Source organism: Drosophila subpulchrella, chromosome 2L (assembly GCF_014743375.2).
Source record: "Drosophila subpulchrella strain 33 F10 #4 breed RU33 chromosome 2L, RU_Dsub_v1.1 Primary Assembly, whole genome shotgun sequence".
Taxonomy (NCBI): Eukaryota; Metazoa; Arthropoda; class Insecta; order Diptera; family Drosophilidae; genus Drosophila; species Drosophila subpulchrella.
In genome coordinates this window covers 688,405-704,824 of record NC_050610.1, presented here as the reverse complement: position 1 = coordinate 704,824, position 16,420 = coordinate 688,405, and the positions used below count along the sequence as shown (strand labels likewise).

Below are 16,420 nucleotides of genomic sequence, written 5' to 3'. Positions count from 1 at the left end.
TGAATAAGAACGGTGTAGTATAGGGTTAATTATGAAGTTGAAATACCCATCTCTACCAATTGAAGTGGCTTACTAAAGTCAATGAAAGCTGTAAGAAGGTGTAAAACAAAAAAAATACTTGTTGACTACATAAGGTTTAGTTGTATAGTCTTGCGGGTGGATCTTCAACGATATACATATGTACAATAAGTTTATAATCATCTTCAACAAGTCCACTGCACAGGCCTTCAGTTCAAAATTTTTGGGCAGTTTGATTATTAAACATACTTTTTAAATCAACTTAACTGGCTCAAAAATACCATAAGAATAATATCATTTTATCAGATTTTACAAAGATTAGTACACTCGAAAAAATTTGGTTGTTAATATTGACCAATGCTGACAGTTTATTACCTATTCAAAAATTGTACTTTACCTTTTAGAATAGTTGTATTTGTATTTGTTTTTGCCTTGCTAACGATTTAACAGATATTTTTGTTATGTGGCTTCTTACGTATTTCGTAAGAGTAACTATTTGGTGGGTAAAATAACTTATACTGGTCATTTCTTTCCAATCGGTTATTCTGTGTAGTTTTCAAAGATATTTGCATATAATCTTTTTATTTTACGAATAAATCTGTATTATAAGAAAATTTTTAATTTATAAGTGGTATGTAAAATCAGGTTGCGGACTACTAAATATACGCGAAGAAATAAAAATCTGATGTGGTGGTCGGATTGCATGGTGCAATATAGTAAGCAAGAAGCTGTGAGATTTTTATGAAGCTCGCTGAACGGGCACAATTTAGAAAGTATAACATATTTATTTAATATATTACTTTTCATCACAAAGATAGATACCAGAACTTTTGTGTGTTGAAGGTGCGTTCGTTAAGAGATGTTTTTATTTGATATACTGTTTTATACATAAGTACACTCAGAAGAAATTCAAGTATTTCGTGCAGGAATCATGTATTTTCGTTGTCAAAACTTCGCCAAGCATCGAAAATCCCGATCTCGAGAACAAAATGCAGCTTTGAATTACTAATTTTCAAGACAGAAAATACTCGACTTACGTTTTCAGAACCTTTTGGTCTGCAATCAAGTATGTATTATTCTCAACTCTTGTGATATTTGTACTAAACACAATTACGGCTAGTAAACAAAGTTGCAGACAAATATTTTTTAAGTCAAAATACATATATTTTAAATTTTAATCGGGTTTGAATTATGTGCAAGTAAGAAAATTCAAGCTGGAAACTGAAGATGGGTGAAGGAGATATAAAAAAATTACAATAATCTTATATACTGAGCACTTTCAAAATAAACATTTGGGAATTTTTAGAGTTGATTGTTAATTAAATCCAAATTGTGCTTAATTTAAGACCATTCCAGTACGAACGTTCTTAAAATGTTAAGCATGAAATTGTTCTTAAATCAAGACTATTTGCACGTGATTTTAGCACGTCGTTTTTTCTGCGTGTATCCCAAAAAGCGCATCGGAATTGAAGTCGTCCCCTCTGACATCGCATATCATGTTCCCTTCTGGTTATCTGCATATTTTTCCCCACCCCCATGTCAGTTGTATCACTAAGCCAGCCCGCATAGTTTACAGGGCCTCAGTTCCGTCTAGTACATAACACTCACCGTAACTGAGCAATCGAACGGACGGAGTATCAATGACAAATCAGGGCGTGACTAATCGCCTAATTGCAAAACAAACCGCAGCCGAAACAGAAACGGCCTTGGCAGTTCCTCCCCCTCTCTTGGCCCATTCGAAAAGCCCAGACCCTTAGCGATAAAAATGCAAAATTATAATTAGACAGCGATTAGCCAGTGGGCCCATGGGACTCAGATTGCGCATTTTATGCAGGCTCTCCTCCCCTCCGAGGAATCATAGAACTGATATTGAATTACACTCAGCGAAAATGCGGGTGGAGGTCGAGGATGGAATACCGGGAATTGTCGAGATACCCCGAGAGAGCATTATGCAGATAAACTTTGAGTTTAGAATGACCACAAATCCCTGAATGCAACCGAGGGGCCGAAATGGGTAGCAGTGGATTAGTATGTGACTAGGGTTTTATTGGTGATTATGATAATATGCACTGCGATCTATGGGGACTTATTGTCGGTCCTGTTTGTTTAGCCCTTTATTGCCCAAAAACGAGGATGTGGATCCGAGCATCCGCTTGAGGATTTGCGAGGCGTGGATTTTAGAGGTTCATTATCCGAGCTCAGGTATGCACTTCGACCTGCCAGTGGTTCTGGGTTTTCCCACTTTCCGGTGCAGGTGGACGTCCCGTCAGCTTATCTCCGGGGTCGCCAGGCAGTCTGAAAATTTGCATGTAGTGCCCCGAAAAGTTACCTGTTGTATTTATCTGGTACCTGGTCGTAAATCATCGAGCCTATCGATCAAATCACCGGCCTATAAATTCTTGCGCCTGCCACACATCCATCAAATGCTCTTTTTTTCCATCTAATGCCAGTTGAAAATTGTTAACCGTTTTGGTTTGGGGCCCACAGCTAATTGGATTTTTGTCAACTAATCCGATTTGTTTATGTACTTGCATCTTGGAAACGAATAGCCATCAGCCAGCCGAAAAATAAAACTTGTAAAAACAGACCCGTCTCCGAATTGGTTACAGTTTTGGGCTTACGAATCAACTCGATTTCGTAGCATGTCTCACTCGGCTAACCTACATTTCAGAAAATGTGTCAACCGGCCTAAAACGAAAACACGAACCACTCAATTCTACTACTTACTGCCCAGACTGAAGTCGAAGTAACGACATTTGTTTGCCCACTTTTCGCCATTGTTCAAGTTTAATTAGTTGTTCAACTCTATCTATCTATCTTTGCATCCCTCTGGCCGTCCCTGTCTGGCATTCGCCGAGCTTTAGCTGTCGTAATTGAAGGGTTGAAGGCAGTCCCCAAAAGAAAGGGAGAGTAAGCACAGATGGGTTGGATGTATCAGATTAGAAAACCCCACGCAGAAATACTTGTGCAAAGTTCTGAGAAATAACCAAGTCAAAAGCCAAGCACACAATTTATTCAATCCCCAGGTATGCTCTTTAAATGTAATAAATAAATCAAATTAAAGATGGTAAACACTTGACAAGTCTGTTAACCAGTTAAACAAAACTATTATGGCTAATTAATGAACTAAATCAAAAGAGCCAAAACAAAGCCGCACGAAAAACTCTCACGATCTGCGATGCTGACTCAGCTGCAGCCAAAAGGCAAAGCTAAGCACCTGTCCCCACTATAAAGCCATCAAAAAAAAAAACAGATCGAAGTCTGAAACCACCAAATAAACAGACACAAAACAAAATCTTGTTAAACGTGTGATTAGCTCTTAATTTTAATGGCAAGCCAGCAGCAATAAAAATGTTGTCATCGGGATTTCGTTTAATTTTCTCACTGATTGCAACAAATGACAGAACCACAAAAAATTAGTTGGAGAAATAAAATTAAAATAGAACAGAATACAGAACAGAGAACAATTTTTAAGCTAATTAAAAGTAAGCAAACACAGCTGGCTGACAAGAGAACAAAGTAAATAAATTTCGAAATAAATCCAAATCAAATATCAGGCTCAGCTGACTAAAACGATCTCTCACTGCCGATTTGCATGTCAAACGACGTCGCATTTTTAGCTAGATTTTATCTGTTGCAGCTTAGCTCAAATGACACCCATATAGCATTAATAAACTTTTCAAAACACTACAAAATTATGCATGTATCTCGAACATGGGACTCGGTAATCTCGCATTTCAACACACATAAACAGGCCTCAAAAATCGAAGATAAGCGGGGCCCACTAAAAAGTCTGTGAATATTATGAAAATTGCGACAAATGCAAATCGACGCTCGTTTTTTATGTATGCGAACTATTTAAAGCACAGAAAATTATAATGGGCATTTTAAAGCGGAGGAAAGGGTTAAATATTTTTCATCAACCCTGGGCAGGGGTTAGGCACTCGTAGAGAGAAATAATTTAGATGTAAAATTTTATAATTAAAAATCGTTGCTCACTAATTGATTGCAAAGTCGGAATAATGGAAGCAAGCAGAGGAAAGGTGGTGAAAATTGGAAATATATTAATTGAAATTCCGCGGCAGCTTTCATTTTAAGCCGAAGCATTTACTGAAATTATAATAATCAGCAGCTTTTGAATGACACAAAAAATGTAGTAAACAGTGTATAACGTTTGCACATAATAAATAAATTGTTTTGTAGCCGAATTTGCTGTTCGGCGATGTTTGTTTTTGAGCCCTGTCGCTCTGAATTTGCAATTTTCATTAATAATACATATCATAATTTTTATGAGCTTTTTGAAATGTTGGCTAGCGCGTGGGCCAGATGTGATGGTCTGGCCAGCATAAATTAGCCGTATTAAGTGGATATTATGGGGTTTGTAGGCCCATTCACCGTCGGCCGAGTGATTGGACAATCTGGGTTTCTGGTGAGCGGCTCAGAAAAAGCATATATATATCGGCGTGCATATTATCAAAATTCCAAATAATAGAGTTTCAACCTTGATGCATGATCAGTGGAATTAGTTCGGACGGTGTCGGCTACAAAGCTTCGCCTTCCGGTCACGAAAATTGCAGTTAATCATTGACAAAATGCACTTAAATAAATATTGAAATGACAGATTACAGCATGCGATAGACGTGAAGTCCCCAGATAATAGGTGTAGCTGGAGTTAAAAATATCAAATATATGTACAACATTTTATGGGAATCTGATTTCACGATTTGTTCTAATTTGTCAATGCTTTTAATGACTTCCACTAACACTTTATTTATGTTGACAATGCGTGAATTTCATTTGAGTTTTACTACTCTAATCGCCTTTGTCTTAGGAATTACGCATCCCACTTAACAATAAGCGGAGCCATAAAAACAAACTGGAATGTGAAGCATCTTCACACACTAAAAACCTGCATATCGAGTCGCTATGCAAAATTCACGGATCCAAAGTCTGCATCGCTTTTCCCAGTTTAGCCGACGGTAAAAAGTAAAAATAAAAATGTTACATTTTTTGTAAAGATTTTTCTTTTATTTGTTTTTTTGTGGGTTTTTGTCGATTTTGTTTTTATTATTTCCAGGTGCTTGGCAATGATTTTGTTGAATTTGTTTGTTTTCTCTGCCTTGCTCCACGTTTCACAATCACGTTTTGCACGCTTCTTGGTTTTGTTTTTACTAAATTTTCTTTAGGTTTACTAACATTTTTCTGGTTGTGTTTGTATTATGCAGTAGATGCTGTCTTCCTTTCGATTTATGATTTAATAATAATAATAATTTTGTTTTTCGCTTTATTACAATTAATTATGGTTGTCTTGTCTTGTATTTGTAAGCATAATTAATAATTAAATTGTTTATATAATAGATAATAATTATAATTACTTAATGCATAAGAGAATTTATAAAATAGAATGTTTTTGACATTTTCCTTTGCTCCTCTGAAATGTTTTCATCGCATCAATTGTCTTTACTCCTATTAAACTGTCTTCGCCTCTGCGCCTCGGCTGCTTTCTCTGTCGAACGCACATTTAATGTCTGAGAATGTTTTGTACAGCAAAAGTGGGTGAAAATGAAATGCTAAATCAAACGACTTGTTGTCCCAGTAATTGGCAACAATTTATTTGTATCACACAATTGTTTTAGCTATGCAGCGAGCGGAAAATAAAGGAAATCGAAGCGAACAGTGTGGAATGCAAGTGAGTTGTCATCTTCCCATTGTGGTACAACAGTGCGTATGCTTCATTTAAATGACTAAACATTAACCCTATTCATTTATTTATGTATGCGTGTGTGTTACTCTGCAATTCGAATTAAACCTGCTTAAGAACTAAGGCTAAAATTGTCTCTGTGTGTGGTTGGGGTGTGGGTTTGGTTGAGGGTGTGCGTATCCTAGGGCTTTAGTTAATATTTTCAATAATTTACAATGTGGATATATCCAAGAGGCCAGCACTGGCGGCCACCGCTGCCTCGTGGCCAGGATGGTAGTGATGGTACAGCTGGTGCTGCTGCTGCTGCTGCGGGAGATGTTGCTGCTGCTGCTGGTAGTGCTGTTGCTGCTGCTGCTGGTAGTGCAGATGGTGGTGCTGCTGCTGCTCCTCGAGATGTTGCTGCTGCATGTCCAGCATGCTGGCCGAGGCGGCGAAGGAGCTGCCTGCGGCGGCGGCAGCAGCAACAGCCGCCGCGGTCGCCGCCGCAGCAACAGCAGCGGTGGCGGAGGGGGCGGCAGCGGTGGGGGTCAGCTGGTAGGCGGCTGCCAAGGCGGGTGAATGCGCGGCGTTGTGGCCACTGGAATGCGCCGAGGAGCGGCCGCCCGACGACCCCGATGCCGTCGGACTAGGCCGTCCGTTGAGCAGCTGTTGCTGCTGCTGTTGTTGCTGCTGTTGCTGCTGCTGCGGGGCCGTCGGCATGTACGGCGGCAGTGGGGGCGACACGCTCACACTGGAGCCTGCTGCTCCATAGGCGCTGGCCATTTCTCACATGTGTGCCAGCGGCGCCATTGTCCGCAGCGACTGCTGGTGCTGCAGGTGGTGCTGCTGCTGCTGCTGCTGCAACGTCTGGTGTTGCTGCGGGATCTGCTGGTGCTGCTGCGGGAGGTGTTGCTGCGGGAGGTGCTGCTGCTGCTGCTGCTGTTGCATCGCCTGGTGCTGCTGCTGCAGGTCGGGCGAGTCAGTCTGGTAGTGCAGCAGGTGGCGCTGCTCGTCCGGCAGATGGTACATGTTCATCAGGTGATTCAGCTCCCCTCCGCCGGCGGCTGCTGCCGCTGCTGCTGCCGCCGCCGCCGCTGCCGCCGAGCTGTACTCCCGCTTCATGATGTGGTTGTTGTTGATGTTATTGTTGTTGTTGAGCGCTATGGCACTGGGGCTGGGCGACACGGGCTCGGACTTGATGCTCGAGTCGCTGGGGCTGTGGCTCTGGCAGGAGACCTGGCCGCCGCCCCCTCCTCCGCCGTAGGGAGCCGGGCTGCCCGGCTGCTGCTGCAGACTGCTGCCGCCGTAGGGCGACGGCGATCCCGGCTGCTGCAGACTGCTGCCGTACGGCGAGGTCTGGCCGCCCGACACCGTCTGGTACATCGCGTACCCGTTGTTGTACATGTGGCCCATGTCGTACCGCTGCGCCGCGTAGTGCTGGCCCATGTAGGAGGTCTGGTAGGCGGCCGCTCCGGCCGGATCCGCGTGCATCATGTAGCCGTTGGGCATGTATCCGTTGGGCGCGTTCATCTGGTACATATCCTGGCGAGCCTGCTGCGCGGCCGCTGCCGCCGCCGCCGCCGCCGCTGCCGCACTGCCTCCGCTGCCGTTGAGCGACTGATTCTGGCCCGGCTGACCCTGCACCCTTGTGGGCGTTACCGGCTCGCCCGGCGCCCCGCCGCCCACCGCCTGACCGGGCATCAGTCCGCCCATCGGGTACTTCTCCTTGGTCTTGGTCAGCGTTTTGGTCTTGCGGCGCGGCCGGTACTTGTAGTCCGGATGCTCCTTCATGTGCACGGCCCGCAGCCGCTTGGCTTCGTCGATGAAGGGCCGCTTCTCCGACTCCGAGAGGTCCTTCCACTGGGCGCCCAGGCGCTTCGAGATCTCCGAGTTGTGCATCTTCGGGTTGTCCGAGGCCATCTTCCGCCGCTGGCCCCGGGACCACACCATGAACGCGTTCATGGGCCGCTTCACGCGGTCCGCGTGCTGCTGGTTCTTGTTGGCCGTGGCGCTGTTGTTGTTATTGTTGCTGGAGCCGCCCGTGAGGCTGCTCAGGGCGGACCCGGCGGCCAGGTGCTGCTGCTGGGAGTGCTGCTGCTGCTGCTGCTGCTGCTGCGTGTGCTGCTGGTGGCTGACCGGCGAGGTCATGTGGTGGCTGCCAATGCTGCTCTGGGTGGGACTCAGTTCACTGGAGCTGTGCAGCGGGGAGCTCTGCTGCTGCTGCTGCTGCTGACCCACCTGGCTGCCGTTGAGGGTGTTCGCCATCGAGGACTGCAGCGAGCTGAGCGGGTTGGGGCTCTGGCTGGCCGCGATGTGGGCGCTCATGTGGTGGTGGTGGTGGTTGTGGTGGCTCAGCTGCGAGTGGGTCAGGTGCGACTGGCCCAGGTTCATCAGCGGGGCCAGCGCCGAGTAGGGCGATGCCGCATGGCCGTGCAGCGCGGCACTGGTGTGGTGCGGCGGCATGGTGGCGTGCAGCAGGCTGCCCTTCATATCCGATTCCATGGTCAGCATCTTGCGCGGACTGCTGCTGCTCCTGCTTCCAGTTTTCAGTGGGCTGAAGAAGGTCTAGTGGGGCTCCGTGGATCCGCTCGATTCTCGCTTTCCTGCAGTTACTCTGTGGTTGCTTGGGCTACTCCTTAGTTAGACACTTTGAACATTTTGTGGGAAACCATGTTGCACTTGTGATATTTTTCTTGGCTATAGTTTGCAGCTGCTCTCGCTTAGAATTGCATAACAAATTCGTATTTTTCGATTACTTCGCGTATAAAAATTTTGGCTCTCTTTGGGTGCTTAGCTGAACAGCTCGAGTTGCTTTTTGCCACAGTCACAGGTATTTGCGAACAAACAGGAGGCGGCAAAACACTTGCAAATTGTTGTTAAAACCCGACGCGAAAGTGCCCCAGAGAGTGGTTGTGTTATTTATTTTGTTGGGTTTGGTTTTATTTTGTGGTACGATTCTTATGAGCGGGAACACCGAAAAAATACCTCCACACTGGGCGGAATTGAGCACCTTTCTGTTTCTCCGGACGACGGCGAAACCTGTTCGAGGTGCGTTCTACGCTGCTTTTCCCTGGCTACAATCGCTTGGGTTTCTGCTGCTCTGATGACGAGGCACACGAACCGATGCGATGCGAAACGATACGATACGATGCGACCTGGTACGAGACGAAACCGAAATCGAGGCAACGAGCAGCCGAGTTGCTGCTGGCCTGGAGTTGCTGCCGTGCTGCTGCTGTTGCTGCCGTGCGCTGCGTGTTGCGTGTTGCGTGCGCGTGTGCTGACGACGGCGAATGCGAGAGTCGAATGAGAGACGGTCTGCCGCTGGCCGCTCGAGCAGGCGGTAAGTGCGGTCCGCCAGACAGGGTGGCTGGAAAAACTGGTCTCGGCCGCGTCCGTGTGCTCGCCGCTCGCGTGTGTGCGTCGGCATTTCCAGGGCGGACTGCCTGTGCGAGAGCGGGACGAGCATAGCTGCGCGGCCCTGCTAATAAATCAAATAAGCGCGCCTGCCCGCCTGTGCGAGTGTCTGTGTGCCGGAGCGCTGGCTGGGTTGGATTTTGCGCAGAGCCCTGCGCCAATCAGCGGGCCGAGCGAGCGGTGCGGCTCTAGTGCCGTCCCGCTCCGGCGCTCCATCGATCCGCGCTGCGCCCGGCGCTGCCATAAAAATGTCGTCTTGCGTTTATGGCAAGCGCTGTTGCCGCTTTTCCGCGCAGCTCCCAAACTCTGGAGGAATGTTTCGTGTAAATTTCGAGCTTTAAACATGGCCGATATGGGGTCTGCCCACCCAGTCCAGGGATCCTTGGGATCCTGGGACCCAGGGCCTTAGTGTTTACGGCGTTTTCGCCGTTGGAGCGCGTCTCACGCGCATAGTTTTTGCTGGGTTTCCTCTTTTTTGGGGCCCAGCTATACATAAAATATATATGCATATATATATCTGTCTATCTATCGCTGCAGTCTCTCTGCGTCTTGTGCAGCGCTTCTTATTAACCTAATGGGTTCGCCAAGGTAGCTGACGAATAATTGTGCAGGCAGGCAGTCGGCAGGTGGAAAAATGTATTAAGCAAGTGCACTGCAGTCGGCGACTGGAAATGTGCCTTGCAGTCGGTAGCTCAGAACTTTGATGCGGTTTGGCATCCGCTCACGTATCCACCACACGAGCTGGTCCGTCCTCCGGCATTGTCTTAGGGGCCTGTTCTCGGTTCTCTGTTCTCGGTTCTCCACCCGCCCACTTTGGCCCCTTTTAATTTACCCTTCCCCGATTAATGCGTTTTTAGCTGGCTCTGGTATTCACTTTTTGGCCTGCCCATGAGTAAATCTCGGTTTTGTTTTGTTCGACTTTCAGCGGCGCAAAGTGATTGGATTCCAGTTCCCAGCTGGCTAGCACTACTCACTGCCAAGCAATGCAAAAATATTTAGTTTATCTTTGCTAACACTTGGCCACATACTAAAGAGTCTTGAAAGTGTCCAAACTTAAATTACCATATAGCAAAGAACTACAAATGCTTGTAAAGTGCTCCCTAAAAATGTGTGGATGTTTGATTTATCGACTTTTGAGAAAATGGTTTGCTTCTTATTTAATTCATTTTTTGGAATGTCTCTGCGAGTTCTTAGCCAACTGACAAAGGGTATTAAATATATGCAACTTGATTAATAAAACAGATACATTTTACAACGTAAAATTGGGATTCCTGGATAAGTAAGATACAAAGTGAATAATAAATTATAAACTATACTCTTCCCTTTGAGCAGGCCCAAATCCCTCTTGAGAAATTCGTTAAGCATCTTCGTCTGGTTTCCTGCAAAGTCATCGAACACTTGAAGCGAGCTACTAACCCATTAAAAATGTATAAGGCAAACAAAGCCGATATGTGGGCCCGGCTGCCTGATGAATTTATGGCCAATTGCAAATCATTTGACAATGAAGCGAAAACACAGGGTAACAGGCATAATAATAAAGGCAAGACCGGCAAACAATGCGAAACCTGCCCCAGTAACTGACCTACAACAAAGCAGCATCGAAAACCGAAACCAGAACGCAAATCTTAACCGCAAAAAGTTGGCCAAAGAAGAGGAACAAGTCAAAGTCGTTGTTGATTCTACGGGGTCCATTGTGTAATGGCAATACAAATGCAGAAGAATGAGAACACATTCTCCGTTCATTATCAATGTACTTGCCCTGCCCGTTTGTTATTCTTGTGCGATTTCGAGTACGTTCGGCAGGCATCGATTCTTTTGATGGGAAGACTGTTGCTCTCTTCGGAAAGCCTTTGCTACCGGGATGGAAAAGCCGGTACCCGAAATCATAGGACCGAAAACCGAACCAGACCAAACCCAGACTTAGACTCAGACCCAGACTCCGATTCGGATTCGGATTCGGATTCAGATTCGGGTCCAGAATGAGCGACGAGTAGACACTCAGACGGCTTTGTTGCTGCTATTTGTGTTTTATGTTTTATGTTTGACGTTCGAGCGTGCTGGGCGCGTGTGAATGAAAAGGAAGCTCACTCACAAACACTCGCAGCAGAGCCATGAGCCATTCAAAAACAAAGTCAAGGTCATTGCAAAGAGTTTTAATTGTTCACACACAAAAAACACAAATAAAATAAAAATACTCTCTCGCACACACCACTGGGAAATAAAGCAGAAAAACACAATGGGCGGGAGCGCACTGCACAAACAAACGGGCAAACATTCGTACAAAATAAAAGAAATAAAACGCAACAACAACTTCGGGAGCGGACAATGGCAAAATGGCAACCAGAGGAGCAGCGCCATCAGCAACAACAAAGGGAAGAACTGGCGAGCAAACAAGTTGGGCAAATCCGAGTAAGCCTATTGGGACCATGTGGATAAGGAGCCGCTCAAGACTCTGGCTAAACCTATTTCCATAGCCAGCACAGTATCTATTAATATCTGGAATTTCTACTCAAGACTGGGAATATATTTTCATCTCATTCTGGGCTCTGATGTTGTGTTCCCCATACTGTGTCAGTGGTAAGTTGTATCTATTGCATCACAGAAAAGGTGGAAACTAAAAACCCATCCTTATATTATAAGCCTAAGTCTTATTCACTACTTAGGTTGACTAAATGGATAATAATAATAACATTTGTCCAAAAATATAACATAAAATATTTAACAATTAGGGTGCTTCGAACTAATAAAACATCCATTATTATATTGGGGTAATATAGAAGATTCAAATTATTGGCTTCCTCGTCATGTTAATCATTTGCATTTCGTTTGCAGCACATAATAGTAAAAACCTTTTCCTGCCCTTCTGCGACCCCAATCAAAAGTTCCTCGAGGACATCGATAGCCTTCCACTGATATGAACCATATTGCATCCGTTTTGTTGGCCAAACTTTGGGCCACTCCCTGCTGCCGCATTCTGCGAAACTCGTCCTCTCTCTTTCCTATTCTGCCGCCGTGTTGACTCTAAACTCGGATCTGAATGTTCCCTAAATGCTTTGCTCTCGCAACTTTGCCGGCAACTGTTTTACGAGTTTATCCGTTTAACAACGCCCGAAAAAGAAAGTGGCGAAAAAATAAAAATCTGCAAACACTCACCCGGCCGAGAACAAAAACAAGTGCAGAAAAACGTATATTACGTATACGACCCGTCTCGACACTTGTAGACGTACCCACACTCGTTGGCAGGGCGAGCAAGCGAGAGGGGGCTAGTGTGCGAGGGAGAGGCACTCACACTCACTCACACAGACAGAGAAACAGACACAGACCCTATTCAGACTTATTCATTTTACACATTCATTTCCTCATTCAATTCGCAATTGTATACGAAATTTCAATTGTTTGTTGAATGTATTATATGCGTTGTGGCTATGGGAAGGCAAAGGCCCTGTTGTTGCTACAGATGGTGATGGTGATGATGATGACGTTGTTGAAAATTGCATTCCCGGCGAAGTTCAGGTCGTTTTCGCATGTGTATGGGTATGTTGATATGAGTGTATGGATATTTGGCAACAGGTTGTTCTGCTCGGCGTCTAGCTTTTGAAATCCTGCCACTGGGAGACAAAAGGCTCTGGCTCTCTGGGTGTGTATTCGTGTGTATATCCTGATTGCATGATGGTGATAAGCGCGAAGTTCTGGCCATTGAAATTGCCAACGTGTTGATGAGTACCGCATTCATTCATTCGTTCATTCAGTCAGTCAGTCAGTCACTCCCCGCCTTGATTGTCGGGGCCTCCATTCTTCGTTCCCCATTCTGCTCCGGCTGGTAAAAGTGAAAGTCGGTCGCTCGGGCAGGAATCGGAATCGGAATAGTTAGGATGGTCTGTCTGTCGCCAGCAGAACAATAAAATGGCATTAGTTTTTGGGCTCTGAACTTGATGCTAGGGCACTGCGAACAATAAAGGTGGTAGTGGGATGAAGGCCTGTCATCGATTTTGTGCGGTCAAACGAGAGGGATATACACACACAGAGTGAGAGAGAGGGAAAGAGAGAACTGCCCCACATTCCATATAGTCTATTCACAGGACGAACCCCCAAAGAGTTGAAAAGTGAAAGATGCAAATAATGGCTCGGTTCAGTTCAGTTCAGAGCAGCCTTCCAGTACTGCCATCCCTCTCGTAGACGGGGCGTGTTTGTCAGCCGGGGCGAACAATGAGCCAAAGATATAATATCTTATTGTTATTCTGTATTATTTTTGTGTCATTGAACTTATTTCGCCATAAAGGAAAAGTAAGTAAGGCCACCGGAATATGAATGAGCGGGATGGCTAGACGGCGCAAGAGGGACAGCAGGACAGGCTAACGCAATCATAATCAATACAAAGGATGCAATTGTTTTTGCCAGCCTGTTTTTATACCGCTCTTCCTTACTTTCTGAAAGCTCATTGAGCGCCCACACAATAGGAAATTTAACTGTTTCACAGACCACCGCCAGACAGATCGCTAGACAATTTTGCGGCCGACATTCAGCGATTAGGAAATTGATTTTTCATTGCTGAGCACTTTAACTCGCTGATGCCGTCCATTTTATAGTTTAAATTTCGTCATGGGGTAAAAATTTGTGAAATATATTTAGCAAGTTGAGGAAATCTATCAAATCCAACTTTAAATTACTTGAATCGATTGGTACAGATTTTGAACCACTTGAACACCTGATTCCTGGAACATATAACAACTCAAAACTTTTAAATTTCATTTGTTTAAGCTTTCTTTCCTTGTTTATATTGACACGTTCATAAAATATAATAAATTACTGATAAGTTTCTTTAAGTGTTAATGGACAATGTTGAGTTGATTTATTAAAATCCGTTTCGTATCTAGTTCAAATGTTTTTTTTCAGATCTCCTGGAGAACGGGGACTTACACCGCTTACTAAAATGACATGGTCTACCCAAAACCAAAGCAACAAAAAAATTCAATAATAATAATAATAAATAAAAGTGCTGAAAATTACCATTTTAAAAAATTACAGCTTCTAAAATGTTTTCATTCTGTCCTCTTCAGCGATATATTTGACCTTATCGGATATAAAGTGAGAATATTTTAGATGGGGCACCTATTTAGTCGCATGTACAAACATTTTCGTCCCACAATTTGATATCAGAACTTTTGTATGTTGAAGGTGCGATCGTCGACCCCTTACCTCGTTAAGAGGTTTTTTGTTTGATATCAGAAGTTTTTAAATAAATAATCAATTTACAAATTATTATACCTCAATACCAAGACCAGAAGTCAGACCGATAAGCATCTAAACCCTATTGTAAGCGCAACCTTATAAACAATTCTGCGCGTTTATGGCTCATATCGATAGTTTCACATAATCGATAAGTCGAAAATAAACTTAATGATACCAAATGAATTAATTATTCGGGAACTGAGGATTAAGCGATTTCTAAGGCACCCCTGATTGTCGTTTAATGTTTTTGTAGACAAAATGGGCTTTAAATTAGAGTACAATATTCTGCCCATATCCACAAAAAGGAGCGCGGCAAATTTAAATACCATTGTAAATTGTTTTATGAATTGTACCAATATAAGAAGATGTTGAGGATTCGCAAAATATATCAAACTAACAAAAAATGCTTATATTTTTAGATTTTTAACGCCGTAGATGATTTTTTTAATAATATGTTTTAGCATTTCAGTTCCTTTTGTCCATACCTACTTTAACTTGAAAGGGCGATCGGTGTAAGAGATCAAAATTCAATTCAAATTTGTCTTCTAACTTTAAGTCGCTATAATAAGACCCAAACAAAATCTAAGCCAGCCGTACGTGAATTTTGTGGTTACATTTCAAAACCCAAAAAATTATTGACAGTGTTATTTATTGTTATTTCAATTCTAAACTGCGTTCTCTTTTAATAAAAAAAGATTTTATATTTCACAAATCGGGGTTGCGTAGTTTTCAGCGCATTCGAATAAACCTGAAGGGTTATTTGCTCTGAACTGAGTTCTAGTTTTTGACGCTCAAGAATTTCTAAGCTTCTCAAATTCCTATAAGTTCTGAGGGAGTTTTCAAAATCGACTGTCCAGTTTTTGAAAAAATACCAAAAAAAACCTGAACTCAAAAAATTAATTTAGCTTTTATTTCGCAGGCATTTCAGTAAGATCAATTATCTCAAAGTAATGTGCTTAGATCTTAATTTTAGCTTTCCAATGACATTTAAAACATGTCTTGGAATATGGCGTTTAGGAGCTGTAACCCTTTGATTTTTAGCCATTTCTAGCTTTTTTCCCGGTAAGCTAGCAGGTTTTTCAAAAAGTTTTAGAACAAAGGTTTTTCAACTCAATCGAACAATACGACAAAAATATTCCAGCTCCGTAAAACAAAAATGGCAAGTCGACAAACATACTTTAAGGTTTCAGTATGAAAATGACACCTTAATTGTGAAAATCGAATGCTCCGTTCAAAAGTTATTCCAAAAACAAGTTTTTGGGGGACTTTCCAAAATGAAAATGTTTGTCCCTTTGTTTGTGGGTTTGTATGAATCCGTTTTTGGTTTTAGGGTCTTGGGACTCATATGGCTGTATTAAGAAGCTCGATATAGAAAAGTGTATTTAGTCGAACTTAAAAGCACTTTGTGTCACCAAATTTGATATCAGATCCTGAACGTGCTATTGTCATGAACCCTTACTCCGTTAAGAGCTGTTATTATTTGATATATAGTAGTCGCCTTCGCGCACTCTCCTGAAGCGCTTCCTCACTACGTTGACTGCCGAACTTAGCTTTTATTATTTTAATAATAATCAAATACTGACTATAATATTTGATCCAAATACTTTGCATTTCCCTATGAATGTTGAGACGTATGAACAGAAGAAGACTTAAAACATTGCACATATCAGACAATTGGGTATTTGACAGCCCGCAAGTCGGAGACTCGTTTAAGAATTATACGCAAGTTCATACTGCCCATTTTTTGTGATTGGTTTTTTTTTATTACACTACATGTTAATCTTACCATGGGTGAAAGTGAATTGAATTTCACGAAACACACACAAATAAAACTTATTGCTTGCATATCAAAAATTAATATAGTAGTAAAAGTAATGCTCTCTTCAGCTCTTGAGTCCGTTAATACTTGCTACAAGACCCGTTTATTTGAAATATTTTCTGCGCCTTCATGTCCAAATCGGAATTGCTCATTTATTCAAACTAATAAAAGTTGTCGAGTTGCGGGAGCTAAAGAATGAATAGTAGGTGCAGGAAAATGCTCACAAAGATGGAATACGAAGACCGCGGTGACTGTCGCCA

General features: G+C 43.5%; 1 protein-coding gene and 1 long non-coding RNA gene across 3 annotated transcripts; one reads left to right on the top strand and one right to left on the bottom strand.

Annotated features, from left to right (window-relative positions):
* Positions 1-5,038: 5,038 nt before the first annotated feature.
* LOC119547797 (alpha-protein kinase 1) lies at positions 5,039-8,987 on the bottom strand. The gene is given in 1 exon segment (XM_037854813.1): positions 5,039-8,987. A coding segment is annotated over 1 exon segment (2,280 nt). The 5' UTR covers positions 8,210-8,987; the 3' UTR covers positions 5,039-5,929.
* A 762-nt stretch (positions 8,988-9,749) lies between these two features.
* Positions 9,750-14,399, top strand: LOC119547087. Of its 2 annotated transcripts, none has more exons than XR_005219211.1 (3): positions 9,750-10,391; positions 10,445-13,396; positions 14,006-14,399. It is a non-coding gene; the product is annotated as an uncharacterized LOC119547087 (long non-coding RNA). The 2 variants fall into 2 exon arrangements; XR_005219210.1 differs by having other exon boundaries at positions 9,754-10,391; positions 10,445-11,689; positions 14,006-14,394.
* Positions 14,400-16,420: the final 2,021 nt, after the last annotated feature.